Consider the following 27,579-nt stretch of genomic DNA (forward strand, 5'->3'; position numbering starts at 1 on the left):
GGAAGGACCATGCTCTTCTCCGAAGAAACCTTCAGTATGCTAGCGAGGTTCTTTAACCTGCTTCCCCAGTTTTCACAAAGGGTTCACCGACAACGTTGAGGAGGCGAATTTGGAATTGGCTCCCTAGTTTTTGGCCTCAGGGGACCTTAAAACGAAAAAAGTAAATCGGTCCCGGGTCCAGGTCTTACCATGAGTACAACGGTAATAGCTTTCCCTATATGGGAAATTCGCTAACATAATAAAGAAAACATTTCTCTTTTTATAACCTAAATGCGCATAAAATTTAAACCCCGATCACACGATCACAAGCAAGAGTCTTTAGAAGCGAACATAAAGTTATAATGTTCAAATGTATTTGTTATAATACCTAGGTAGTTTTTTTTATTATTTAGTTTTGATAATTGTGTTTAATTGAGCTCTATGCACGATCCTCTTAGTTTTCATGAATAAACATGTCAATTAATTTACTTTGAACTGAAGATATGAATGCGTGAGTATGGAGAGCTCAGAGCTGAGAGCGGTCATGCTCGCCAAGAAAAGACATAGATGTAATTGTAATGGTTTGGTCATATTTGATTGGATATCTAAAGAAGAGTCTGTAGATGACGTGTTTTGCAATAGAACAATGGATAATTCTTCATTTCAAGAACAATCTGCATTTTTCATAGTAAATATTGCAATTTGCAGTACACAGTTTTTATGTTTCCTAACCTGTCCCTAGGCTAGAATAAGCGTTAAGGTTCTGTTGTGTGTGTGTGTGTATGATTCTTTTCTTTTGGCTTTGGCTCCTTCTTATTTGTTTTGAATTTAATTTCTCTCATGCACTTGTTAACCACTTATTTTAACATTTTAATTGAGTAACATTTGTGGATAAACTTAAATAATTAAGAAGCTATTTGGGATCAGTCAAAGTCGACAGAAAATGAGTTGTCGAAGTGATTTGATTCTTGATTGTTTAGTGTCCAGTTAGGCTTCTGGTCTTGTTCTTGGTGTAGCCTAGCCTTGTGGTTTATTAACCTCAATTCAAGGAGTTGTAGATGTTCTTTTACTTTAATGGCAATTAAACTATTCTAACATGAAAGGGGAAAATAATAATAGTGTTGTCTGTGAAAGAAGAGATCAATCTGAGGGTTCAAACATAATTTTAAAAACTATTGCAAATCAGTTGGACAACAGTGTAAAGGTAAGTCGTAGGCCTATAGGCCTAAGTCATCCAAGTCTAGTCTTCTTGTCTGACACAGTTGATTCTGTTCTGCCTGATACATAAGTAATGGCATATAAAGTAGTCATTAAAACCTTTAACTTAAACTTTGTGTTTTAGATTCATGGTAACCTAGGCCTATGCCCAACTGATTGGTGTAGGCAACTGTAACTTACACTGAACTCAAAAATACCACAACTGCCTTTTTCTACGACAAAACCGAGTTCTCTTACAGTTCCGCAAAGAACCATGTGATTTAAGTTTAGTCCTATTATTAAGATAGTCAATCATAGGTACTTATTACGATTAGCCTATAGCCTAGCCCAATTCGCTTTAAAGTTTTTTTCCCATGTAAACAGATCGAATTGAGTTATGATCTGTTTATGTATTTAATGGTGTTTAACAGGCTAAAAGTAAACAATGAATTGATGAGGTAAAACTTAAGTTAACTTAAGGTGGGTCTTGGCGAATCATGTTTTTAACTTCGCAGAGGATACGCGTCCGGTAATAGGACGTGGATTATCTTAGGCGTCTGGCAGTTACTGTCATAACCTAACCTAACCAACCAAACTTGCTGATAATGAAACAAATCAAATGAAGGTTCAATTCTATTCATAACATAAAATTATAAATGCCAAAAATTCTAACAGAAGATGTACAGTTAAGAAGGAAATTACATTCAAAGCAAAATCTGGCGACAAAAAGTTAAAGAAACCGATGGGTTTCGAACCAGGGACCTCTTGGATATCAGCCAAGCACTCTATCCACTACACCACGTACAACGCTGGCCGAACATCGTATCGTTGTGGTAATGGTGTTCCGGGACCCCACAACCCGGTGACGTCACTACCGGACGCCTAATCCACGTCTGGTTACCGGACGCGTAAATTACCCTCTGTGTTAAAACTTATTGATGTTTAAAAAATAATTAACTAAAAACCCATGTTAAATAGGACCTAAGTAACTTACTTATCAATAGCTGAAGTTAACTCAAAGGATACTTTTAATTGAATTGGCGACCATACGAAGGAAGGTATTTTAAGCCAAGTATGAATGGAGATGAGTGTAGGCTAGGATGAGTGGCATCATCTTGTAACTAGTCTTGTTACTGACTAAGCCTGACATGTTCCTTAGACAGGACTGTTAATTAAGTTAATAGCCCATACCAGGGACATGGTTAAAATTGGGACATGGTCGAGGACCCCTCGTCCCAGATTAACATAGGCTTAAATGTGGGCATAAGGAACCGAAATCGGAACTATCCCGGCAGAATCGGGATGGGTGGCAACCCTGGCCCATACAGCCAATGACAACTAAGGGACCCTACAGTATATAACTTAGTAGAATACAAATCACATTTTTGCCTTGTAATTTAAAAATTGGTCTAATTATCAGGATATTAAGTGCTGTGGATGGTAGTACGGTACTCACTATTTTGGATGTTTTAATCCACACCAGGGAGTATCACATCCACAGATCATGCTTAAATAAATATCTACAATTTGTGACCTCCAAGTAGCTGGATTACAGAACGATACCATGGTCCCAATCTTTAAGGATAAATACTTCCCTATAGGGAAATTCGCTAAAATGAAACAACTTAAGGCGTATTAGGCTAGGCCTAATGTTTTTGTTATTGCTTTATTTAGGTGTATATCATTTGGTAAAATTACTGATGCAATAGGCTAAGAATATTATTGAAAATTATAATCTAGCCTGTAAGCTATATTCATTAATACAATAATATCGCAGGTTCTCTGTGAATCTGTAATCATGTTCCTTCTCGACCTTCTCAAAGAAGTTCTGGGAACCAAAATCAAAGTAGACGAATTAAAGCTCAATTGACCTGCGGAGGTCCTGACCATGGTTTGGGCAAGTCAAGGCTCTAAGCTTTGTGTAAGTTAATATAGGTAGGCTACACGTAAAAATTGGGTATATAAGTTACTAGGACTAGAAACACAAGCAATACTTAATTATCTGATGTCTATTATTTGTTGTAGGCACCAGAGATTCAGGATTTCAATATCTTGAAACCAATAAGCCGGGGGGCTTATGGGTAAGTTAACTCCTATCATGTACTACAATATGATCAAGTTAGTATTTAGCAGCCAAATTCATTTGTAAAAATGTCTTCTACCTATCTAAACTGAGCAATTTTTATGTAGGCCTAGAGGTAAGAAAAATTTCAATTGCCCTCTAATTTACAAAAGTATTTTAACAAATTAAGTTTCAACAACCTGACAGGAAGGTGTGTCATGTGAAAGGAGTTGATTACATCGAAACAAATCAATTTTGAAATAACATATCTGGTGTAGGTCTAGTCTGGTGTAAATAAGTTAATGTATTTCCCTTTTGTGGTAGGCTATCCTAACTTTATTCCAGTAGGCCTAGGTATACTTAGGCCTATGTTTACATTTAATGATGTTTTAATAAGTTTTTAACAAGCACCCTTACAATTTAGTTTTTGTAAATTAAAATAGTTAGTTAGTCAAAACCCTGAACAGCTTAGTATCGACCCCTGGATTTTTTTAAATTCCTGGGCACTCTGGGGATGAAATTCGAGTGTGGCTGATTCTAAGGGTAGGCTTAGCCTGATTTTATGAGTACACGTAAGTTTATTCCCCCCTCAGAATTTACTTCCCAATGTATTTTTTGTTTGTATATTTTTCAGCAAAGTATTTCTAGGAGTAAAAAAAGCCCATCCGGAACAAATGTACGCTATTAAGGTGATGAAGAAAAATGAAATGATAAATAAGAACATGGCCAGCCAAGGTAAATAGGCTAATGTAGACATAAGTTACGGTACCTGTTGCAAATTTGATGTAGGTCTAAGCTTTTTGATGGTTTGAAACTGGACCCAGCTGTCCCTGATCATTGGGCTTTAAATGAATGATCCAGGCTAATGAAACAGCTGATCTTAGTCAGAAACCAAGCTACTCAGATCATCGAAGTAAATAAATACACGGAATGCTAAGGATGAGTTCACGAAAGCTGCCATTGTGGCATCCTTCCTCCCACCACCATGAGGGACCCAGCGGAGATGAGACAATTCATTGAATATTGCGCGAAGTTGTTAACTCGCTCCTAGCCTTCAATAACACAAATTAAGTCCTTCAATAACACAAATTAAGTACAATAAAATGTATATTTTCGGAATCTGCATAGTTTACCAAGAAGGTGATGATACAGTATTTAGTTATGTGTAACCTGTAATAAAAATATCTTAAATATAACTATTGATTGTACTCCAAACGTTTCTTGGAGTACCTTAAAGGAAAAGATCAGTGGAACCAGGGAGGACAGATTGCGGCGCGATTTATAAAGAACCTTGTTGCGCTATCGTACTAATTACTCCATTACACACGACTTAAAAATTTTATTAGAAATTGCTTGGTTATATGCCGAAGATCATATCATTAGCTACAATTTTGTCGCTTGAAGTTTGCTTCTGACAAAAAAAAATCATCACTTAGTAACTTTTCAATGTCAAAGTGTAATAATGACCCTAGTTGAAGGAGCAGACGAACGAGGTTGTGTCCGTGTGTAACCGGCCTAAGAGTAATTTTTTACCGTATAAACCTGATCGAGTTAACTGTCTAAAAGAAACTCATGTAGTCTGCAGATTTGATGCAATGGGAGTATTTGTAGTTCATGATGATATTTTTGTAAACAAATTAATTTATTCACTAAATTAAAACATACCTCGTCTTGCAGTTCAAATAAATAGTGTCTTTTTCAATCCACTACATGTTTCGCCATGTTGGCATTTTCAAGTGGGTAAACAGAAACATTGAGACCCACTTGAAAATGCCAACATGGCGAAACATGTAGTGGATTGAAAAAGACACTATTTATTTGAACTGCAAGACGAGGTATGTTTTAATTTAGTTTATACTAAGCAGTTCAGGGGCTACAAAATGAAATTTAATTAATTTATTCAATGCTAGTTAAATTACCTATCTGCCCTTTTTGTAGATATATGGCAATGATGAATTGAATTTTTCCATCCATGCTGACACTCTTGCCCGGTAGGTAAATGTTTACAGTAGGCAGTAGTAGGTCTAGGCATATTTACTAATTTGGCAGTTTATTTAGAGCATTTTTAAAATAAAATTTTAGAAAAAAACCAAGTTTGTTTGTAGAGTACTTTTTATTTTGCTTTTTAATATTAAATTTGTATTTACAGTGGTGACAGAGAGAAATGCCTTGGCTCTTACACGAAGTCCGTTTTGTGTCCAGCTCTTTTACTCGCTGCAGACTCCAAACTGTGTTTACTTGGTAGGTATTTGACTGAACATTTCATATCTTAAATAATATTTTTCAAAAGACAAACTTTCTCATAGGTTTCTAGTCCATAGAAATATGATACATATCATAACTAGTCTGAAGGGATGAACAGGGTGTATACCAACCGGGAAAACCGGGAGAACCGGGAAATAACGTCTTGAATATGAAGGGACCGGGAAAAAGCCGGGATTTTTGGACCGATTCCGGGATTTTTATTTTAGCCCCGGTAGAAGATTGTAGTCGTAAAATGCGGGCGACAACAATGACGTTTTCGTGACCGCGGGAGACGACGATGACGTTTCCGTGACCGCGGGAGACGACGATGACGTTTACGTGACTGCGGGATCAACGATGATGTATACACTGCCGCGGGAAATATCATGATTTTGCCGAGATCGCGGACAACGACGATGACGTTTCCTTGACCGCGGGCGACGACGATGATGTTTACACTGCCACGGAAAATATTCATGATTTTGCCGAGATCGCGGACGACGATAATGTTTACACTGCCACGGGAAATATTTATGATTTTGCCGAGATCGCGGACGACGACGATAATGTTTACACTGCCACGGGAAATATTTATGATTTTGCCGAGATCGCGGACGACGACGATGACGTTCCCGTGACCGCGGGAATCAATGATGGAGTCTACACGGTCTAGGAACATATTCATTATTTTGCCGAGATCGTGGACGAAGACGATGACATTTCCGTGACCGCGGGAGACGACGATGACGTTTACGTGTCTGCGGGATCAACGATGATGTATACACTGCCGCGGGAAATATCATGATTTTGCCGAGATCGCGGACAACGACGATGACGTTTCCTTGACCGCGGGCGACGACGATGATGTTTACACTGCCACGGAAAATATTCATGATTTTGCCGAGATCGCGGACGACGACGATAATGTTTACACTGCCACGGGAAATATGTATGATTTTGCCGAGATCGCGGACGACAACGATGACGTTCCCGTGACCGCGGGAATCAATGATGGAGTCTACACGGTCTAGGAACATATTCGTTATTTTGCCGTGATCGCGGTCGATGACGATGACGTTTACGTGACCGTGGGAGTCAATGATGATGTCCACACGGCCGCTGAAGATTTTCGTGATTTTGCCGCGATCGTGGATGACGATGATTACGTTTCCGTGATCGCGAGAGACGGCGATAATGTATACACACCGCGGTAGATGTCCAGGATTTTTCTATGATAACGTAAGACTGTGATGAGGTTTTCGTCACCGTGGGAAGCGACCACACGACCGCAGAAAATATCCAGGATTTTGCCGCCGTTGATAATGTGTTCATAAAAAATGAAGATAATATTCATGATTTTGCTGCTATCAAGAGAGACGATGTTTCCGTGGACTTAAGTAATGATGATAATGAAAATTATTACTATAATAAGGATTATTACTTTTTCAACACTAGCTCACTGGACTTTGAAACAAATTTGATGTAAGTTTATATTGTATACTTAAGCTGCAAGTCTTAAATTGATTATAGTTTAAGTGTAACCGAACAAATACGCGGGAACCTGGAAAAACTTCGAAAAACCAGGAAAAAACCTGGAATTTCACTTAAATAAAATAGTATACACCCTGGATGAATATAAAAAACTTTGCCTAATTCAAGGAGTTTGTTATATTGAGGTTCCTTAAGTTTGAATTAGGGGAACTGTAATCCTCGCTAGTCACATGACAGTCAGAACTTACTTATTTCACTTCATAACCTAACAACAATGTAGTATTCTGTAACTAAGAACTGTTGTTGCTATAAGTTAACAGGCTTATCTAAATGAGACAAATTCTGTACAGATTGTTTTTTTTTTTTTGTGTTTACCTAGAACAGTCACACATCAGATACCACATTCCTTATAATTTGATTTGCTAGGTGATGGAGTACATGGTTGGTGGAGATCTGAAGAGTCTATTGAGTCAGTATGGTTTTTTCGATGAGGACATGGCGACTTTCTACGTAGCAGAGGTTGTACTTGCTCTCCTATACCTTCACAAGTGAGTGTTGTATAAGATCGGTAGGTGTACGCTTAACCAATTTCAACTACTATTTAGATCCAAAAACATTTTTAAAACCTTTACTTACAAGAAATCATCTTTAGGCCTTGAATAAAATTTGGCTTTCAGTTAAGTATTTAAACCTTTAGAACAGGCCACATTCTGTGATTGTTTAGTATAGTAACATACTTTAGCTTACTAATTGTGCACCCATTATGTGTGAATTTTGTACAAACTTCTAAACAGTGGCGTAAATAATACCCCTACAACCCCCACAGTGTGGGAGGGGGAGGGGCGCGCCAAGGTCCTGGGGTCGCTGAGGTCGGGCTTTACCTTTCACCCCAATCGTGGAAAGAAGTAATGTTTCCTTGACCCTGAGAGATGATCATGTCTACATGACCACGGGATAAATTCTGCATGTACATCTGCTCAATGTTCTTGTATACGCAATGTAAATTTTTTACACAAATTGTTGTATTTGATCTTCTAAGGTTTACAAACAAGAAGGCGATTGACAATCGTATTTGGTTTAGACAGTAGTAAAATAAATGGGTTAAGGTTACCTGCCTTTATTTCCTTGTTATCTACACATAGAAATTAGTCTCCTTATTAGGTCTTAATAAACACCACTGTACCTGTGATAGCTTTTACTTATTAATTTATTAATTCTATCTAGAGGCTAGTTCCTAGTTTGCATGTTGTCCTATCTATTTAGACAACATTTTTTGTACATATCTTATCTTACTTTTTCACATTTGGTGTAGGCCTATGCTAAATCTTTCAAAAACAATTTCAATGAATCAAAATTACTTTCTTTCAGAATTGTATAGTTAAAACAGATTTTACTATTTAGTAAATTTTTCTTTTACAACTGCCGCTAGAAATAATGTTTCATACAAAAAAGTCTTAGTGTAGGCTATATAAAAAAAAAATGTTAAGGTTTTAACTTTGAAAAAAAAGCTACACCACTACGGCTTACATTCACAATTGTTTTTCACTTTTCAGTCACGGGATTGTTCATCGCGATTTAAAGCCAGACAACATGCTGCTGGCTCACTCAGGTCACCTGAAACTGACAGATTTTGGCCTCAGTAAAATATCCTTGCACAGAGGTGAGTTTGATTAAAGAAAATTATTTTGATATGCTCCTTTGATTCATAGAATGAATTACTACTGTCTATAATCTGATTAAATAATCAAGATTATTGACATGTCATGTAGATACAAAAGTATCGAATTGGTTATTCTACAACATTCCCAGTCTTTCCACAAAGTATTTTTAGAGTATGGGGTATTTTTCAAGTAAATAACAAACTAATGCAGCAATCACAATTTCTAACTCAGGGTGTCTACCAGTCGGGAATTCCGGGAAATTCGGGAAAAAGTCGGGGATTTTGAAAGGTCGGGAAAAGTCGTGAAAAAGTCATGAATTTCGGCCGAAAGTCGGGAATAATCTAACCTTTCAAAATTAGTGATGAACGGGTCCCAAAACTTTAAAAAAATGTTCTGGATCTTATATTTCTGATCATTGGAACGGGATTACATTTGAGGGGTGGGGGATGAAACGAAAATGCATCGGAATTCCAATTCGATTCAGTGATGATCAAAATAACGATTTGAATCATGGGCATTCAGTGTCCATAATATACGTTTTTGAATCAGCATCCATACGTTATGGAATCAGTATCTATATACGGTATTGAATCAGTATCCATATACGTTATTGAATCATTATCCAAATAGCTTTTTGAATCAGTGTCTATACGTCATTGAATCAGTATACATATACGTAGTTGACTGTTACATTGATAATGATACTTTGACTATCAGTATCCATATAACTTATTGACATTATTCAAATGATTGACATTAATTATATAAGCTATTCATTGAGATGAGACATTGCTTAGCCATACAAGTTATTACCATCCAAGTACATGGCATACACTGAGACATTGCTTAGCCATACAGGTTAATGCCATCCAAGTACATGGCATACACTGAGACATTGCTTAGCCATACAGGTTATTGCCATCCAAGTACATGGCATACACTGAGATATTTCTTAGCCATACAGGTTATTGCCATCCAAGTACATGGCATACACTGAGACATTGCTTAGCCATACAAGTTATTACCATCCAAGTACATGGCGTACACTGAGACATTGCTTAGCCATACAAGTTATTACCATCCAAGTACATGGCATACACTGAGACATTGCTTAGCCATACAAGTTATTACCATCCAAGTACATGGCATACACTGAGACATTGCTTAGCCATAGGCTACAGGTTATTGCCATCCAAGTAGCATGGCATACACTGAGACATTGCTTAGCCATACAAGTTATTACCATCCAAGTACATCGCATACACTGAGACATTGCTTAGCCATACAAGTTATTACCATCCAAGTACATGGCATACACTGAGACATTGCTTAGCCATACAAGTTATTGCCATCCAAGTACATGGCATACACTGAGACATTGCTTAGCCATACAGGTTATTGCCATCCAAGTACATGGCATACACTGAGACATTGCTTAGCCATACAGGTTATTGCCATCCAAGTACATGGCATACACTGAGACATTGCTTCGCCATACAAGAAGTTATGTATACCTTGTGGTTCTGATTCTATCCTCTTATTTTATCAATGTAAACCAATTGAAAGATTCAGTATTTAAATCTTACAAAGGTTTTTATTTGTTTACACCCAAACATATCTTTATTTATAAAATGAATAAAATAAAATAGGTAACATACTTAACAAAATGATGCTGCAAGTAAAAATTATAAAATAGGCAAGAAGCTCACTGATATTTCCAGAAATACTGGTTCTTTTAATGTATGATTGAAAACAGATATTTCACTCCACTGAAAAGTATGAATAGAAAAATTCCATGTTGCTTCGAATCGAGTTACATCAACATTTTTTTAAATCAAATCGTTGCTTTGAGTTGAAATGTTTTGCTGCTTCACACACCCCTACATTTAATACGGGATTTTCTTGGCATGTGATACGTTTCGATCGTCAGTGATTTCGCTGGGTCGTAAGTGACAACATATGTTGACGAAGGTACCATGACCGGGAGACGGAAAAAGGTGTAGTAACATGGAGAATGGACCGAGTTTTTGGTCGGGATTTATATAAAAATGGTAATGAAAAGTCGGGAAAAAGTCGGGAATTCCATTTGAGAAATCTGGTAGACACCCTGTAACTCCAATTTAAGTTTAAACCCTTCTAAACACATGAAATAAATACCATATAAAAAGGTAAATGAAGATATTACAAAAAAGTAAAAAAGAAAATGTTATTAAAACTAGAGGTGTGCTAGTCTGAAATTTTTGATAGAGCCAAACTCAAGATAATATTGTCATCATCTCCCGTGGTAAAGGAGACATCACCGTCGTCTACTGTGATCACTGTTAACCCAGAATATTTTCTGAAACTTAATCACTGTAAGAACAGTTAAGCTTAGCTATAAACTGAGGTCAAGTGGTCTTGTGTAGATCAGCTATTTTCAAACGACAATCGATAAATCTATTGTTTTTGGTAACACATAGTCTCAAACGTTCTAGATAAGCTATTGCCTATTGTTATAAAAAAAATTACTGAAATTAATTGTGTTCTCTATTGTTTTTATTTCAACAGTACAGTGACTTTTTAACAGCATTGTTGTATTGCTAGATCTGGAGATAGAAGACCTAGTAAACGGAACTCCATATCAAGGCACTTCTCGTACGCCGGGCCAACTACTGTCACTTACCTCACATCTGTCTTTTGTAAGTATCAGACTTCTGAGGGTTTCCGTTTAGTTCATCATATCCTACAGGCGCAGATGTGTTGCATATGGGAAACATTTCCTTATTCATTCAATGTTAAGATTTTTTACCCAAGATCTGCATTATTGTAGAGGTAGGCCTACATGTCTTCTTTGTTATAAAAACTACCAACACTTAAATGTCTTTCCATCCAACAATAATGCTTATGTTTTTATTAGAAAATTATGTTAAACCTTCATCAACCTATTAGCAATGAGGAGTTAAAAAATACAGCAAACCTACATTTATCTGTCGATTGATCTGTAGGGTTCACACAATGGGACGCCGTGCCAGCGTAACTCTACCGCTATCAACGACAGCCGGATGTCAGGCGTAAGTCCGTTCCATTCTGCTGAACATCACTTACAGAACGATACGTCATTGTCGTACCACACGTGCGAGGAGTGTTCTGGAGAGATCAATGGAATTTGTCACCACGGGAAGGAGAACCATCTCTTTACCCCATCTCCTCTGTCTAGATCCAGGTAGGCTAAGGAATAGGATCAATACTTTTTTAAATTTTATTTGAGATATTTTTGTAAAAAAAAGTAAAAGGTTAGTGAAAATAAGTTTGCAAAATATTTTCTGATCTGGGACCTCATCTCAGGGGAGGAAGTACAATATCTAAAAATAATAACTTAAGTACACAAACCCTGCCAAGTTTGCAAAATAAAAAAAAACCTACATACTGTAGAGTAATACTGTAGTATATTATGTTACTAGGCCTGAAAATAGGTGTATACCGGACGAGTGTGGTCATTCCCGTGCGAGACGAAGTCAAGTGTGGGATTACCAAACTAGTCCGGTAAACACATTTTGAAAGAGTATACAATTACAATATATTACGCCATACTATTCTAAGCTAACTTAACAATAAAAAATCATTACAAATTCTTATATTCCCAACGTTTTTGTTAATAACCACTCATTGCCAAAATATAACCAGCCTGTAGGTGTCCAGTAAAAACTCATTACAGTACATTAGTACCTAATGAAACCCATTTGATTAAGCTGGCGGCAAACAGCGGTTTTCTGGACTAAATCCTTACATGGGAAGTTAGTCAAAATAGTGTAGTGTGGCGTAAAATTAATTTCTGTTGTATATAAAAAAATATGTTTGCAGTTTTGAGTTTTATCCAGCATACATTTCTCCTTACGATTAAAGGAATTAAATCCTTGATACTCAATTGAACCAAAGTCCTTTTACGTCAGTTTCACTTGAGTTTAAAAGGACTTTTTATTTGGATAATAGTTGTGGACAAGACAACACTGAACATGCTGACGGCACTGCTTTACTAATCATGATCATGTTTATCATCATCATGCCCACCTGAATTTTAGAACTTACCATAACATGACAGGTTAAATCATTGGTTTTGGAGGCATCATTGATATTATTGTAAACCTACTTCATATAAATAAATGTGATAATTGGAATGTTGGATACACAGTACAGTAGTTGCATTATTTGATACATTATTTATAGCCTGTGTTATGTTTTCTGTCAAAAGATCATTCAAACGACCAGGTTCCATGAGAGATCGTAAGAGGAAGCGTAAAGGGCTGCTGTTGATGGACAACCTGTTCAATGACTCTTCCCAAGGCCATTCTAGCTCAGGTAGGTTGCTCACTATACATGCTTTCAAAATAAGTTGGGGAATTAAAAATTAATATTTGGGACATTTACAAGTAGCCTACACATTGTCTTTCAATATACAATTATTTAATTTAGTTTGAAATATGTCCTAGTTATCAGAAGCTAATAGTTGAATCAACAAGTAAATCAAAAAGTAGTTGAAGTTTGAAAGTAAAATCTGGGTGGAATGGTGAATAACCATTTACACATCCCTTTTACGTTTTCCTTAGCTACCCAACCTGTTTTTCAGCATTGTAATATATTTATCCATAGAAGTTTTATATTGTTGTTTTTTTTTAGAACTGTTTATATCCAAGTTATGTGTTTGTTTCAGGTCTCACTCAAGGCATCAATGCCTTGGATCTCACAGAAAGCTCTCCCAAACGATTCAACGGTCGTCTCAGCCCAAACCTGAAAAGTGTTCTCAAACCAAGGTAGACCCAAGTTTTCTGTTTTTATACAATAAAATAGTAAACACAAAGAATAGGCAATGCGCCCGAACTACTGATTCTGCTAAGTTTTCAGTATATCTAATCTCTTAAGAGCTGTCAAAATAAGCGTAGTTGTTTTATTACCTACTTCAAACTCTTAGGATTTTGTCCTTGTCATCTTTTTTGATCAGTTACAGCACAAAACCCACTGTCCCATATGCTAGTAGCTCTTTTCACAGAAGGTTGGGTTAATGTTGAAGTCAAGTGGAAGAGTAAATAAAGAATATGGTGTATTAGTGATAGTTATGACTTTATTAGGTAGATAAAGTCCCTGTTTAAGGATCTTATGGTGAATATATTGACCAGTCAGCTTAGGCCTACCTTATTGTAACAAATAGTTGAAAACACAAATAGAATGAATAGATAACAGCTAGCTTACATCAAAAGATCTACGGTAATGAGTGGATGAGTGATCAAGGATAATCGGATGCATACTGTATTTTTATTCTCTCACATGTTTCTGTCAGTAAGGTGAGACTGCTGTGAAATCCATCCACCACAAAATCATTAAATTATCGTCTATTGTATTAGGTAACGTGTTTGTTTGTCAGGTGTTACTCTGATGAGGACTCTAGACCCAGTGTAATGTTCTCTACCCCTGTGTCAGCCAGTGCCAGATGTCAAAGTGACTCTACAGCTCTACCCAAAGTCACCAGGTTCAACCTGCCAGAAATTGATGCTTCACATATTGTGAGTAACTTCATAAAGCATTGTTTGGTACAAATTCTTATGCTCGAGGGCACGAATACTAGAAAAATACCGGTATGGATCAGAAACATATACAAATGACGTTTTTGGCTCGAAAGTAAACAAAACCCCTATACTAATAGTATTAATTAACATACTGTTTGGTTTACTTTCGGGCCGAAAACATCATTTGTTTATGTTTATGGTTTATACCGGGTCTTTTTTCTAGTATTCGTGGGTCACAGAGTCAAGGGTTGTGTATCATGATTGGATTGTAATAAAAATGTTATAAGAGGGGCATGCCAGGTGGAGGTTTTCTAGCTTTGGGTGAGGCTGATTCTAATGTGTAATGGGTATCTTGGGTACCCTGGAACCTCGCAACAGTTGTTAACAAGAGTATACATCAGTACCTTATCAAAATGTTCAAAGACAAGAATGGATTTGTGGCATTAATATGCCAGGAAGTATAGAATCAAAGGTATCTCTCAATTCTCCCCTTTGCTTCCTCTACAACGTCCCTGACTCCGAACAGCTCGAGCCATAAATTTAATTTAACCTCGTCAAATATTTAAATAGATAGCTCTCGCTCACACCCGTACAGCCTCTACCTTAGCAGATGTTTACTTCTTTCTCGAGTTCACTCTATGGGTGATGTTTGTTAACATGTTTACTGTGATCAGGGCCGCGTTAAGGGTCAATGGAGCACTGGGCAAACTCAAAATCAGCGGTCCCCTTTTGTCCTTGAGCGGGCGGGCAGTAGTTGTACGGCACCCGCCAGGCGCCCCTCAACCACCGACGCCCCTGGGCATATGCCCAGTCTGCCCGTTTATAAAAGCGGGTCTGACTGTGATTGATTTTTTTCTCTATTTGGCTGTTACTAAAAGTGTCTTTGGTAATAGAACATTTAGTAGATCACCATTTTTTATGTGTTTATTCATGCAAAATATTTATTTTTACAGTAGTTTTAGCAGAAAACTATAAATGGTGGTAGCAATAATTGCAATGTTACTAATGTTTTTAAAAGACAAGTATGCATTTTGATCTTATAAATTGGCTTTTTTGGTAATTGGCTTTTTTAGACATAACAATCTTCATTTAACAAAATGTTTTATTTATATACATCACATTCCCACACATTCCAAATGTTTGTATCTGTGTAAACTAACGCACAGATATTGCTTGTAGGATATTGTCTAGCACCATGAAGGTTTTGACAGATTTTGAACTATTTAAAACAAGTTTATTCAGATTGTTGTCAGATAAATGCTGCAACAGGATTGAAGACTTAATTAGTTATTAGTAATTCAAATCAATAGTTTGTTGTAATGTTTGTACTGTAAGTAGTTGTTAAGGGGAAAGCTGTATACATATAGCTTATAGCTCTTAATTAATTAGTGTCGCAAATGTATAATTATGTTTAATTATTGACTTGACACAATTCATGTTTAGAAATTTTCTGTTTGAATAAAGATTGTTTGATTTGATTTGATTAGGAGGAGATTGGTGTGAGTCCGATTGCCACGCCACATCCGCAACGCAACTCTCAGACGCCGTTCCGCACTCCCAAGTCTGTGCGCCGAGGCAAACCTGTGTCCGACCAGAGGATCTTGGGAACACCGGACTATCTTGCGCCAGAGATACTGCTGCGTCAGGGAGATGGTAACTTTTACTACTATTACATTGTAGTCTGATCACCTCAGGACCGATCCTGGGAATATCCAAATCCAAACTTCACCAACCAAGTGTGAAACAGGCATTTTAAGTAACCCACATCAACATTATAAAATTCAGAAAGAAAGATATCTCTGACCTTGACTTAAGTCTTTACTATGACTGGTTAGCTTCGTGTAGTTTGTTCAATTATTCGTCCTAATCTCATTTTTTCTTGTTATTTATGGATGTTATTGTCTCATGTAGTAAACTTATTGTTATCATGTAGTTTATTATTGTTACATTTTGTCAAAATATTTCATTTTGCTGTTGCTTTCAAAATTTGTATTTGGCATATTTTCTGAATTCCAAATTAATATTCACTATTATGTTGTTAATTCAATACTTTGTTGTTGTCTTGTTGTAATTTTTTTGTTGCACTGCTGTTTTTTATATACTTAAGTGTACTGCTGTTTTTATTTGCAATTGACATTATTATTTTACTCTGCTCTTGTGTCTATAAACATGTAACATTTTGTAAATTGTGTATCCGTTGATATGAGTGAATAAATAAATACAATAAATTTGTTTTTAAATTCTGTTTAGAAAGGCTAAATTACTATTTACAAAGGTCTGAGAATTTGTATTTAGCCGATGTTTTGGAAAACAGTTCAAAAGTCTCAATCTTTTTTTAGTGGTAATGCAACAGAATTTTAAGTTTTGCCATTAGTTTATTGGTCACAATCAAAATTAATAAATTATATTTAAAATTTCCATTATGTCACACCGTAATGTCAAAATATAGGATATTATTTTGATAAATGTGTACTGTGATGAGTAATTTCTTATGTTTCCAGGGGCCAGTGTAGATTGGTGGGCTCTGGGAGTGTGTATGTACGAGTTTATGACCGGAGTCTTGCCTTTCAACGATGAAACCCCACAAGCTGTCTTCAAGAATATTTTGAAAAGAGGTAATATCATAATAACCTTGGTAGTTAATCTATCTCTAAAACAATGAAATAGGATCTATTATTATAAAGTTCTTAAAATTTATAGATTGTTGTTTGGAATAGGAAATTTAAGGACATTTTCAATCTGTTTAATAATTAGCAGTGTTGCTTAAAGTTCAGGATAAGTTTTGATCTAAAGCCCAGATTTGAATCATGATAACTATCAATGGATATTTTCCAAGCTATTAATTTAACCTAGTCGCATACTGTGATAGGGCTACAAGTCCTTTAATTGTATGCATACCACTATTGTTAAGAGGGCTTTAAGACAGCACAGATGTCAGACAGTAGTCTAGTACAATTCACACCTTTTATCATTACCTACAAAAGCTTGTAGTTACATTTTTGTGTTGTCTATGGTCTCTACTCATTATCAACAACTATACAACCCTTGCCAGGAAATCAAGTAAGAAAAACATCCAAGTCTACTAGGATATGTGAAACCAGACCACTAGGCTGTTATGAAGTTAGTGATTTTTTCTAGAGCTAGACTGGCCAGACGGAGACGAGGCGTTGTCGCAGTCTGCGTATGACGCCATCAACTCTCTATTGACTCTAGACCCAGCACTGAGGCCGTGTGGAGAGACAGTCAAACAGCTGGCACACTTCTCCTCTGTAGAATGGGATGGGCTGTTGGAGGCTATTCCGCCGTTTGTACCTGAACCGGAGGACATCGGCGACACCTCATACTTCCAGGGTGAGAATTCTCAATTCTACATTGACGAAGCAGTAAAGCTCTTAACACGTTGAGTGCGGCCTGGTCACTGGTGCTCGGCCAGGTCTTGCAGAAATGAGGCGCGGTCTTGAGGAGTAGACGGGAGTTATTGCGTGTGCGTTACTAGCATGATCTTTAGAACCTCTCTTGTGTGTTTCGCCCACCCTTCCTGTGGACCGGCGCCGGTCTCTGGTGACCTGTATATTCATACTAACAAATTTAATAACTGCACATTTATTGAGGTACTTTTGATTTTTTATTGTAATATAGTTTTTTTTCTGTGGCACGTGTCCAGACAAACAAGGATTAGGCATAGGGAATTGTTTTAACCAGTTCCACGACACAGCTTGAGTGTAAAAAAACAATGGATGGGAGGGAAGAAGGGGCTGTAAATAATTGTAAATAGTAAATATTGTGCAATTTAACATTTTTAGTGTTTTTTTTACATTTTTACTATAGACGTCGGACCTCCTTGGTCACCAGTGACCGGCGATTTTGGACGCCTTTTTTTAAAGCTCAAAACACCATTTCCAACCTGGATCCTCATGTCTGGCAACAAAAGGTAAGATTTTATGTAAAAATAATCTCTCTCTGATATTTTCACCGCACTCAATGTGTTAAGGGTATTATGCTATCTTTATTGAAAACGTGGAGTCAACTGTCCTCGCAACTATTGTTTTGGCTTTTTAAGATGGTTTAGCATTTTGATGAGAATTGAAGTCCAGGAAAGAAAAACCAGGAAAAAACCTGGAATTTCACTTTAATAAAATAGTATACACCCTGTAAAGACTGTACCCCACACTTAATATCAGTTTTCCTGTTATTTTATTTTTGTGTTTTCGATTTATTTGTATAGTATAAAAATAAAATATATTATCTATATATATAAAAGGCAAAGCCCTCACTGACTGACTCACTCACTGACTCACTCATCACTAATTCTCCCACTTCCCATTTACCTAGGAGGCTGAAATTTGGTACACTGATTCTTTAAGCATTAAATAGGAAAACTAAGTTGTTTTTATTCTGATCGGACTCTCGGGCTCCGCCCCAGTGGCTCTGGAGTTTCCCATGTTAACCTTATGAGTACTCATATTTAAATGGAATTAATGAATCTTAACAGCTGTTTCAATTATTAAACAAGTTGGTTCTGTTCTATGATGTGCAATAGCATTAAAGTTACAAGGATTACCAACAGGATGCAGCACAATTATATTTTTAAATTTATGACAACAGCTAATTTGAAACCAAAAGGTGAGTGAGCGTAGCGAACGAACTTCAACCTGGAGGCGAGTTAGCGTAGCGAACGAGCTAACCTGAAGGCAAGTGAGTGCAGCGAACGAGCTTTCATCTTAAGGTGAGTGAGCGTAGCGAACGAACTTCAACCAGGACGTGATTGAGCCATGTGAACGAGCTCACTTATGAAGTAAAACGGGGCAAAGCCCGCGGGTACAGCTAGTGCACTTATATAATTTAAATAAAAAATAGATGGGTAACACCATCTACTGACTACAAAAGTATAACATCATGACTAGTGAATAAAATGTTAATTTTAATTTAAATATTTCTTTCTTTTCCAGCTCGAAACGTCATGCAACATCTCCACATGTCAAACTTTGATATGTAAAAATATCGTCTTTGTATACAGTATCGAGAGTTTAAAGTGTATATAGCTATATGGGTTGTATGCTTTAATAATTTATACATATATTAAAACGTATTTGGTTTCTATGCTGTGAAATAAAGTGTTGATTTAATTTTCTGCCTAATCCTTGAACCAGACAATCTAGACCCTGGTTGCTGCAAACCAACCTGTTAGGAAACATTTATTGTGTCATCAAATATAAGGTAAGCCTACAACAGCCTGCAGACTATGATGTTTATAATATTTATTTACCTTCTCAGAAGATAAAGTGTACTGCATGTCTTGAAAAGTATGTATATTGTGTCTTGATGATGGTAACAAAACAAATTTCTTTTGTCCAAGGGAATAGTGTATAAAATATGAATTTAATATTATTAGAAAAACTTTATCTGTTCTAACATTTACACTCTTGGTAAAAAAAACTGTCTTTGTGCAAGAGTAAATTGACATCCGAACAGAAGATATGTTTTTGACGTTCTTGTATGCAAAGTTTTACGACCTCAAATTAAAGTACCTATCTTCTTTTGAATTGAGATCAAACCCAGTTAAACTTCTAAGAGCGATATTTCACTAGACAAATGTGTTGTACAACTTTTTTAAGTAGGAACTGGTACCAGTTCCTGATCAAATCAGTATTCCGTAGACCTATAGTGCCATTGTAACCTACCTAATTTCCTGACTGTTTAATTGTTTTTTTGTGAACTAGAACATAATACGTCTTCCTTTTGCGTATTCACAATTCGGATTACTAAATCAATTCTGATCTAATAAATTTACGACAATGAACTTCAAACAAAGTACAACATAGTAGTAAAAAATATATTATTTATGAAAATAGTCATTTTACAAAAATAAAAGCTTTACAGAGTTTTGCAGGGTTTTACTGCTGTTCAATCTTGATGTTGGTCTCATGGGGGGCAGAGTTGGGGGCTGGCTTCAGTGCTGGAGCCCCCGTCTGTATTATGGGGACTGATCTCTCTCCACCTTCCTGCAGCATCTGCAAACACCATAGAGATTAGAGATGATTTGAAGCAAAATGAAGTTTGGCCAATAAGGAGTTTGTTTAGAGCTCAGCAAGCTTATGTCAGATAATTAGAGTCCAGAAGCTAATGGATGGACGATAAAAATCATATAATATAACACTATTTCTTGGTGTAAGCTTCAAGAGTTAATAGATTGAAGAAGTTCCTAACTGACTCTCTACTCTAATATAATATACTCTACTCTAAAAACAAGTTATCTTTAAATGAGTTATCTTTAATTTAACTGATTGCTGGAGAAGTTTATGTATTTGAGTGAAGTATCAGTGTTATTTTTTTTTCTGTGTACCTATTAGCCTTTGAGGATTAGTTGTGTCATGCTCGCTAGAATCTATTCCTCTTAAAGATGATCTCTGCAAGTTACTTGAGGGAAAATTTTGTAATAATGTAAACATGGGGGTGGTTAATGTATGTGTGTTTATTTCCCGTAAACACAACAACAAATAACTGAACCAACTGGGCTGAAATTTAATTTTTACTTAATGGTACTTAGATTTGGTGAATTTGGCCAACACTTAGCCATGTCCTTAATATCACTTCAGAATTGGCCAAGTAGATGTTCAAAGTATTGTGGTGGGACTTGGAAAAGTATCGATATGTCTCTGCGGCAACAAAAACATAATTTTCACATTTTTACTTTGGGGATCGTTTTCTGTTACACAGCTGATTGAATTACACCAAGGAGAATCTAATACAAATTTAAGCTGTTCAATTGTTTTGTTGTCTACAAATAATAATCTTGTTATTCGGGTCCGCGGAATTGGCTAACTCTGGAACTCGCTAACCCCATGTTAAACGCCCTATCTTCAAATTTGGTCGATGAGAGGAACTCGCTAACTTGTTCGGTTTCGGAATTGGCTAACTCCGGAACCCGCTCTAGAGCTGGGTTAGCGAATTCCGTCCTCGCACGGAAGTCGCTAACTCGGTCCCTCGGCGGAACTCGCTAACTCCCAATCAGAAGCCTCGCGAGCCGTCCAATGGGAGCCAAACACGAATATTTTTGGCCAGTGTTGCCGAAAGTGTAGTACCTATATCGTATCGGTACCATAATGTCGTATCCTACGATTAATTAGGAGTAAGAGCAACGTAGTCGATAAAATAAATATATTTAGAAGTATGTTTAACATTATTCCTATGATCATTATTGTGGGAAATGCATTATAGTCTTACCATAGACTAACCAACACAAGTAAACTTTACATCCCATTGTAAACTTTGAAGCTCGTTTTTCGTGTCTAGTTCATGTCCGGTGACACTGATCACTAGTGTCGACAAAAGTGTGTTTCTATTATTTTATAGTTAACTTCATGATTTGTTTTTTAATGTTTGGTTATATAACTAGGGGATGTGTTATTAGTTGTGATTAGAACGTTTTATTTGGTTAAACGAGGTTTTAAATTACTGAAAACAAGAAACAATTGTAAACAAAACATGACCTCTAAAGACAGTGCACCGGACAGAACTAACAATAAAACTGTCTTAGCTGATCCATTAGGATGAGAAATCTACTAAGGGAGAATGTTTTATCTATGATAGTAGCTTATTGGTATGCAAAAAGATAAAAATGCACATTTAATTTGGATCTACATGTTATGAAATATCTATTTTTGTAGTCCGCCATTTGTTTCTTTTATTCGAATAAATACCATTTTGTAAATTTCTGCAAATAAAATTATTGAGTTCGTATTCTATATACTGGGCTTGTAACCTTGAATCATAAATCATAATAAAATTTACACGTTAAACGTAATTAAAGAATTACATTGTAGTGGTAATGTATTTTTAAATAGAGCTATTGAATTTAAATAAATATTTATCAATACATTATAAAGTGGTAGGCCTAATGTATTCATGGATTGCATTAAAAGTTAGTCTATGCATAAATACAACTTGTAAATTTCTTTTATCGTAGGCTATTAGTGTAGACCCGGGGTCATCCTCTTAATTTTGTTGAATTAATATTAATTTTACGTCTTTCAGTAGGCCTACTTTTTAAAAGTCTGGAGTTTTTCTCTAAATCGCTAACTCCCAATCAGAAGCCAATTAGTATCATGTTGTTAACTTAGCAGGCTTTATAAACGTTATTCTTGTAACAAAATATCCCAACTTTTTTAGTTATCACACTTTTTGATAATTTTAATTTATAATACAGTAGGCTGCAAATTTTGTATATTTTCCACTGAGCGAGAATTCAGAAAATGTCTGCAAAATGTTTTATTGTGAGAGTTTAACAGTAGTTTTAATGACGCCAACATAACAGCACTCAATAAAAATGTAGAAACTCACTTTAAAATAAACTTAAACATTATTACTAACAGTTAGTTAACAAAATTTCAAAAGCAGGTTGGACTATTTCCAGGGGGAAAGGAGAATAAACAAACTTGGTTGCAGTGGCGACTCACACTCCCGAAATACCTCAGAAACAAGCAATGAATCACCACAGAACATTAGTGTCTAACTTGAGCCAAAGTTTAAATTTAAAACACTAATAAGTAGAAACCGTGTTTGTTTAGCATTTCAAAAGAGGCCTAAATGCAAACCAAATGAATATGTGTATAAGATTTTCAAAAATTTGAAAGTTTTGTGGTGAGAAAGAAATATTTTTGTTTTGTAACTAAGACAATAAGTATAAGAATAATACTTTATTATTATTATTAACAATTTGTATTCAGACACTACCTATGTACATATTTTTACCCATATATGAATACCAACTGTTACATTAACCAGGACCATATAAGCCCAATGATAAAAAACCTGGAACCTTTAAAACCCAAAAAAATCTTTGTCAGAATCGAACTGGCAATCGCGAGCACAATAATCACTCAGCTAATCAGCGCTATAAATTTGCAAGAATGCTTAAATTAAAACTAACAAGATGTTTATACTAAAACAATATACACAAATTAACATTAAACTTTGATTAGCTGTATGATCCATTTTTATTACAATTATCAAACTGGTTATCAGTCTCCTTGTCCACCAAAATTTGTAATTTCTTTATTGAAAGTGACTATATACCAGGAGACCTGCGGTAGCCTTCTACTTATTAGCCACCACTGAACCAAGGGGCCTAGTTATCAAACTGTTTATTGACAATAGAGGTTTTTTTCAATTTTCTTTTAATCATTCACAGTCTGAGAAACTACTTTAGGATTGTTTAATTGATTGGGTGGCCCTGGCCAGCAGCGTTAGCAAAAAACACATATTCCCTAAAAACATGTTCTTCGATCAAGACTGCTAAAGTTAATCCCATTGACTATAAATGTAATACCTAGTGAACATAATATTCAAAACTAAAATAATTCCAGGTAGGTGATGCTGAGCTAAGGTCCAGTGGCAAAGACAGCTGACGTGGAAACAATTCTAACGTCAACAATGTGGCCAGTACAAAAACTTAAAATGTAGTTCTTCTAAAAAGGGTTTTAAGTGCTTGGCATGACTATATCAAATAATAAAACATAAAAAGTCCATAAACTGAACATCCAAAAAATAAGAAAACTAGGTACCTCAAAGCCATAACCTGGCTGAAACTATGGTCTCAGAACCAGTGGAATACTAATTATAAACTTCCCTAACATTGGTATAGATAAGATATTTCAGTCACAGCAAAACTCTTACTTTTTTATTCATATTTTACTGCTTTAATACCAGACAGACAGTTGTTTTCTTATTTTTTTAACAAAGGTAGACTTATTATTATTGAGATTTGCAATAACATGTGATTAGGCTTAACACAATATCAATGACACTTATCAAAAGTGATTTGCTATTTGTGTTATACTGTAGTGAACTACTTAATAATTCACATGAATGTGCTAAAAACTTTTCCAAACACCTTAACACCTTCAAACAGTAAAATTCACCTTTTTCGGAGCAGAGATGGTGAGTACTCCGTCAGACGAGAGGGATGATGTGATGTTGTTCACTTCAACATCCTTTGGTAGCAGATATCTGCGGACAAAGTGTCTGGAGATGAACCCGTGCTCGTCTTGCTTCTCCTCGTGTTTGCCTTCAACAATCACGTAGTTGTCGGCTGTCTTGACAGTGATCTCGTTAGGACTGAACTGCTGTACGTCTAATATCACCTGGAACCCAGATATTTTTTATTTACATGATGGTAAATGTGTTCAACATTTAACAATCTGGAAAGTAGGTGGTTAATCAAAATAGAAACAAATCTATGTATCTACTGTAATGTAAAATAGTGAAGCTGTACATGGTAGACATTTCAACAATTTTTTAAGTTACCTACATCATCTAAAATATATTGAAGTATGGCAAGCAGTTGAAGCAGAAGTTAGGTGGAAAAGGGGAGGGTATTACGGTATTCATTGATGTATAAAACTGAAAATTTTACATTAAATTTAAGGTTTCTCAGTGAATGACGTTTTTGTTTAGACAGGGAATTTCTTCCATTGAGAGACCCAATGTTTGGTTACAAAAAAGTGATGCACGTGAATTGAAATCATAGAGCTATATTTTAAACCCCTCGATCTTCTATAGGTATAATTTCATCAACCAAAATCATACAAAAAAAAATCAGTAAAATAATGCAAATCACTACATTGTAACAAAAACAAAAAATTCACGTTGATTTGTCTTTGAGAAACTGATTTATACTACAGTAAAATAATAATTCTTTTTCAACAAAAATTCAATTATTTTCTTTAAAAGATAATAATCCTATTACTGATTTGTAGTAGGTACCCAGGCTAGTTGTTAAAAAACCTTTAACCCATATAAGAAGGTGTCCTTTCCACAAGATTTAATCTGTATAGGATATTGAAAATCTGTATGAAATCTAGTGTTATAATTGTGCCAATTATTTTCTCTGTGGAGATTTTAAAAATTTGATTTCACATACGATAAACATTGAGAATATACAAATTAGTGATGGTTAGAATATTTAGTTCTTTAAAAAGTAGTTTGCAAGAATGTTTTACGGGTTTAAAAGTCATAATTCTAAGTATTTTTTTTATGGGTTAGCTTCATTGCATTTTAAAATTCACCATAAATGTTTGTTGAAAGTCACAAATGTTTACCTGTACTTTATCAGCCTCAGCGACTAGGCTAGAAGTCCCACTGTTAGACCGAGCAAGAGGAGCCCTCCAGGGTCTAAAGTAACCACCAGCTGGTCTCAGACTTGATGGGGCAAAACTGTAACAAGTTTTCAAGCTTTATTAGGGTTAATCTACACAATTTCTCACATTGCATTATATAACAGCAATGGAATTATCAAAACCCTGGTCTTGTAACAAACATTGATCTTATGTTATCATTATTAATTGATTTCCCAATGACAAATCTGGATCTAGAATTGATCAGACGGAATCAAACCAGCAACCTTCAGATTTGAAAGCACTTTTACTTAGTTTTCCAGACAGTAATTAATAATTGTGCTTAATTTAAAAGAGTTTGATTTTGATCTGCATCAACACAAGGTGAAGCTGATACTGGACCTTTTTTATGAATTTAAAGTTGTTTTTAAAATCTATAGGATATTTTTGGGGGGAAATACTAGCTAAAGACAGAAACTAAGTAGGCTACCAGTGCACAATCAATTAACCCACGACAGAAAAGTTTCATACTGTCAAATTTATTTTATTACATAAATTTATAATATTAAATGAAATACGTAAAATTAAAATTATTACAATTATTTTGTTTGTGATCCGCTAGCTGGAACTCTTTTCTTAGGGGAGTGTGGCAGTTCCTTATTCCGTCATTTAAACTTAGATCACAGCATTTCCTTTTAAACTATTGTGTATTTCATACCACAAAACAAAATAACTTACTGTATACCAAAGATATTGTCCTACCTGTTCCACAAATCGTCCCGTCGCAGTCCGAGTCCGAAATGTTGATCAAGCAAACGGGATGGACGTTCCCTGTCAAACTCATCCCACCAATCACGGAACAGAAGTGGCACCAGAGACATCTAAAAACAATTATAAAATTAAACACAGGTAGCGGCAAAGACCAAAATTAAGGTAATTAGGTAAATTAAGTCCAAGAGAGGTGACAAGACTGACAAGAAGAACATTTGTGAAATCAGTTTTCAAGTTTAAAATATGGGTAAGCAAATACATCTGAAACTACAGTAAAAAATTATTTGCTCTCATCTCGAACCACTCAGTTTCAATTCATTTAAATTAATTGCCTGTTTTAACTACGGGTACAGTCAAGGTAACAAACAAAAGATTCACTACCAGTACCAGTACCATATTTTTCAACACAGTACAAAGAACTCAACAATATCATATTTGAATATTTATTACATTTTTTGTATATGAAACATAAGTGAAATTAAAATACTTGTTTTTTTTTCTAGGGTAACAATATAAAAGAAAAATATTGTTTTGTTTCAAACATGTTTTTCAAGTATGCTACCATCAGTGTTAAATGGCATTTTGAGTATTGGTGTTAATTTTATATTCTATGTGTTATTAAAAAACGGTTGATAAGTATTTTAATTTAACCTTAAAAAAACCTTATTCAGGCTAGTATTTACATGGGATAGTGTCAATGAAGATGATTTAAGCTTAACAACTATTTAATTATACCTTAATAAAAATTGCATAATCAATGAAAGCAACAACATTTATCTAAAATAAAATTGAAAACAAAACTAATGACATTTGATTTAAATTAGCTAAAAAAGTGCACTAAATAAAATACTTCTAGCTTGACAAATTTGGCTTTGATGGTCGCCATTTCAAAGAAAAGTATTAAAGTAAAAGTATTTAAAAAAACCTACCTAAACATTTCTTATTATTGCTTATCAAAAACAATTTGAAAAAAAGAATTTAATTTTTTTTAGGAAAACAAAAAATAAATAATATATTATAAACACATAAATACAAAACTGGTTTAATTATTCTAAATACTTAAAGCTTAGTTGACTTACTTTGCTGTGTAGTCAGAGTTGTTTCTAGTTGTAAATGCAGAATCTCAGAGAATACTGATGCGCTTGTTTATGTTGGTGCTATTTATGTAAATGAGAAACTCCCACTACCTCTATACTCACACACCAACACACACTTACACACAGAACTATATTTGGATCACTCGCTAATTCATGAGTAATCTTATGATTTTATCCTCATACACAAGTCCAACTCATTGAGTTGGTATGGGTATATATTTACAAACAGCTGCAGTTTTATGCAATTTCATTATTTTGTTGTTCCTTTGAGCAAGTGTTGCATCATAACATCCTCTAATACAAAGGCTGCGTTTGTGTGTGGAACCGTGGCCAGCGTATTGCCTTGGTAATAACATTAATAGCAAATGTGTAAATAAATATAAACATTGGATAGAAGCTCTATATAAATTAGTAGAACAGCGGTTT

The 27,579-nt window shown here is 35.4% G+C and overlaps 2 protein-coding genes across 3 annotated transcripts; one reads left to right on the plus strand and one right to left on the minus strand.

Annotated features, from left to right (window-relative positions):
• The first annotated feature begins 519 nt into the window (after positions 1 to 519).
• Positions 520 to 19,280, plus strand: LOC129005724 (serine/threonine-protein kinase greatwall-like). 2 transcript variants are annotated; one of them, XM_054434707.1, is made up of 15 exons: positions 520 to 667; positions 3,202 to 3,257; positions 3,873 to 3,973; positions 5,388 to 5,479; positions 7,400 to 7,521; positions 8,527 to 8,633; positions 11,218 to 11,312; positions 11,619 to 11,836; positions 12,863 to 12,969; positions 13,322 to 13,421; positions 14,030 to 14,168; positions 15,659 to 15,824; positions 16,673 to 16,786; positions 17,310 to 17,522; positions 19,121 to 19,280. In XM_054434707.1, exons 1-15 carry the CDS (start codon positions 524 to 526, stop codon positions 19,165 to 19,167), a joined length of 1,821 nt encoding a protein of 606 aa, XP_054290682.1. In that variant the 5' UTR covers positions 520 to 523; the 3' UTR covers positions 19,168 to 19,280. The 2 variants fall into 2 exon arrangements, with proteins under 2 accessions (XP_054290682.1, XP_054290683.1); XM_054434708.1 differs by lacking the exon at positions 520 to 667 and adding an exon at positions 806 to 1,183.
• A 710-nt stretch (positions 19,281 to 19,990) lies between these two features.
• On the minus strand, positions 19,991 to 27,296 carry LOC129005725 (protein lethal(2)essential for life-like). The gene is made up of 5 exons (XM_054434709.1): positions 27,136 to 27,296; positions 26,048 to 26,166; positions 25,271 to 25,385; positions 24,092 to 24,313; positions 19,991 to 20,182 (listed from the first exon to the last, which is right to left on the minus strand). Exons 2-5 carry the CDS (start codon positions 26,164 to 26,166, stop codon positions 20,066 to 20,068), a joined length of 573 nt encoding a protein of 190 aa, XP_054290684.1. The 5' UTR covers positions 27,136 to 27,296; the 3' UTR covers positions 19,991 to 20,065.
• Between the last annotated feature and the right edge of the window lie 283 nt (positions 27,297 to 27,579).

Source organism: Macrosteles quadrilineatus, unplaced genomic scaffold (genome assembly GCF_028750875.1).
Source record: "Macrosteles quadrilineatus isolate MER2022 unplaced genomic scaffold, UCM_ALF_1.0 Scaffold_31__1_contigs__length_1484076, whole genome shotgun sequence".
NCBI classification, from domain to species: domain Eukaryota; kingdom Metazoa; phylum Arthropoda; class Insecta; order Hemiptera; family Cicadellidae; genus Macrosteles; species Macrosteles quadrilineatus.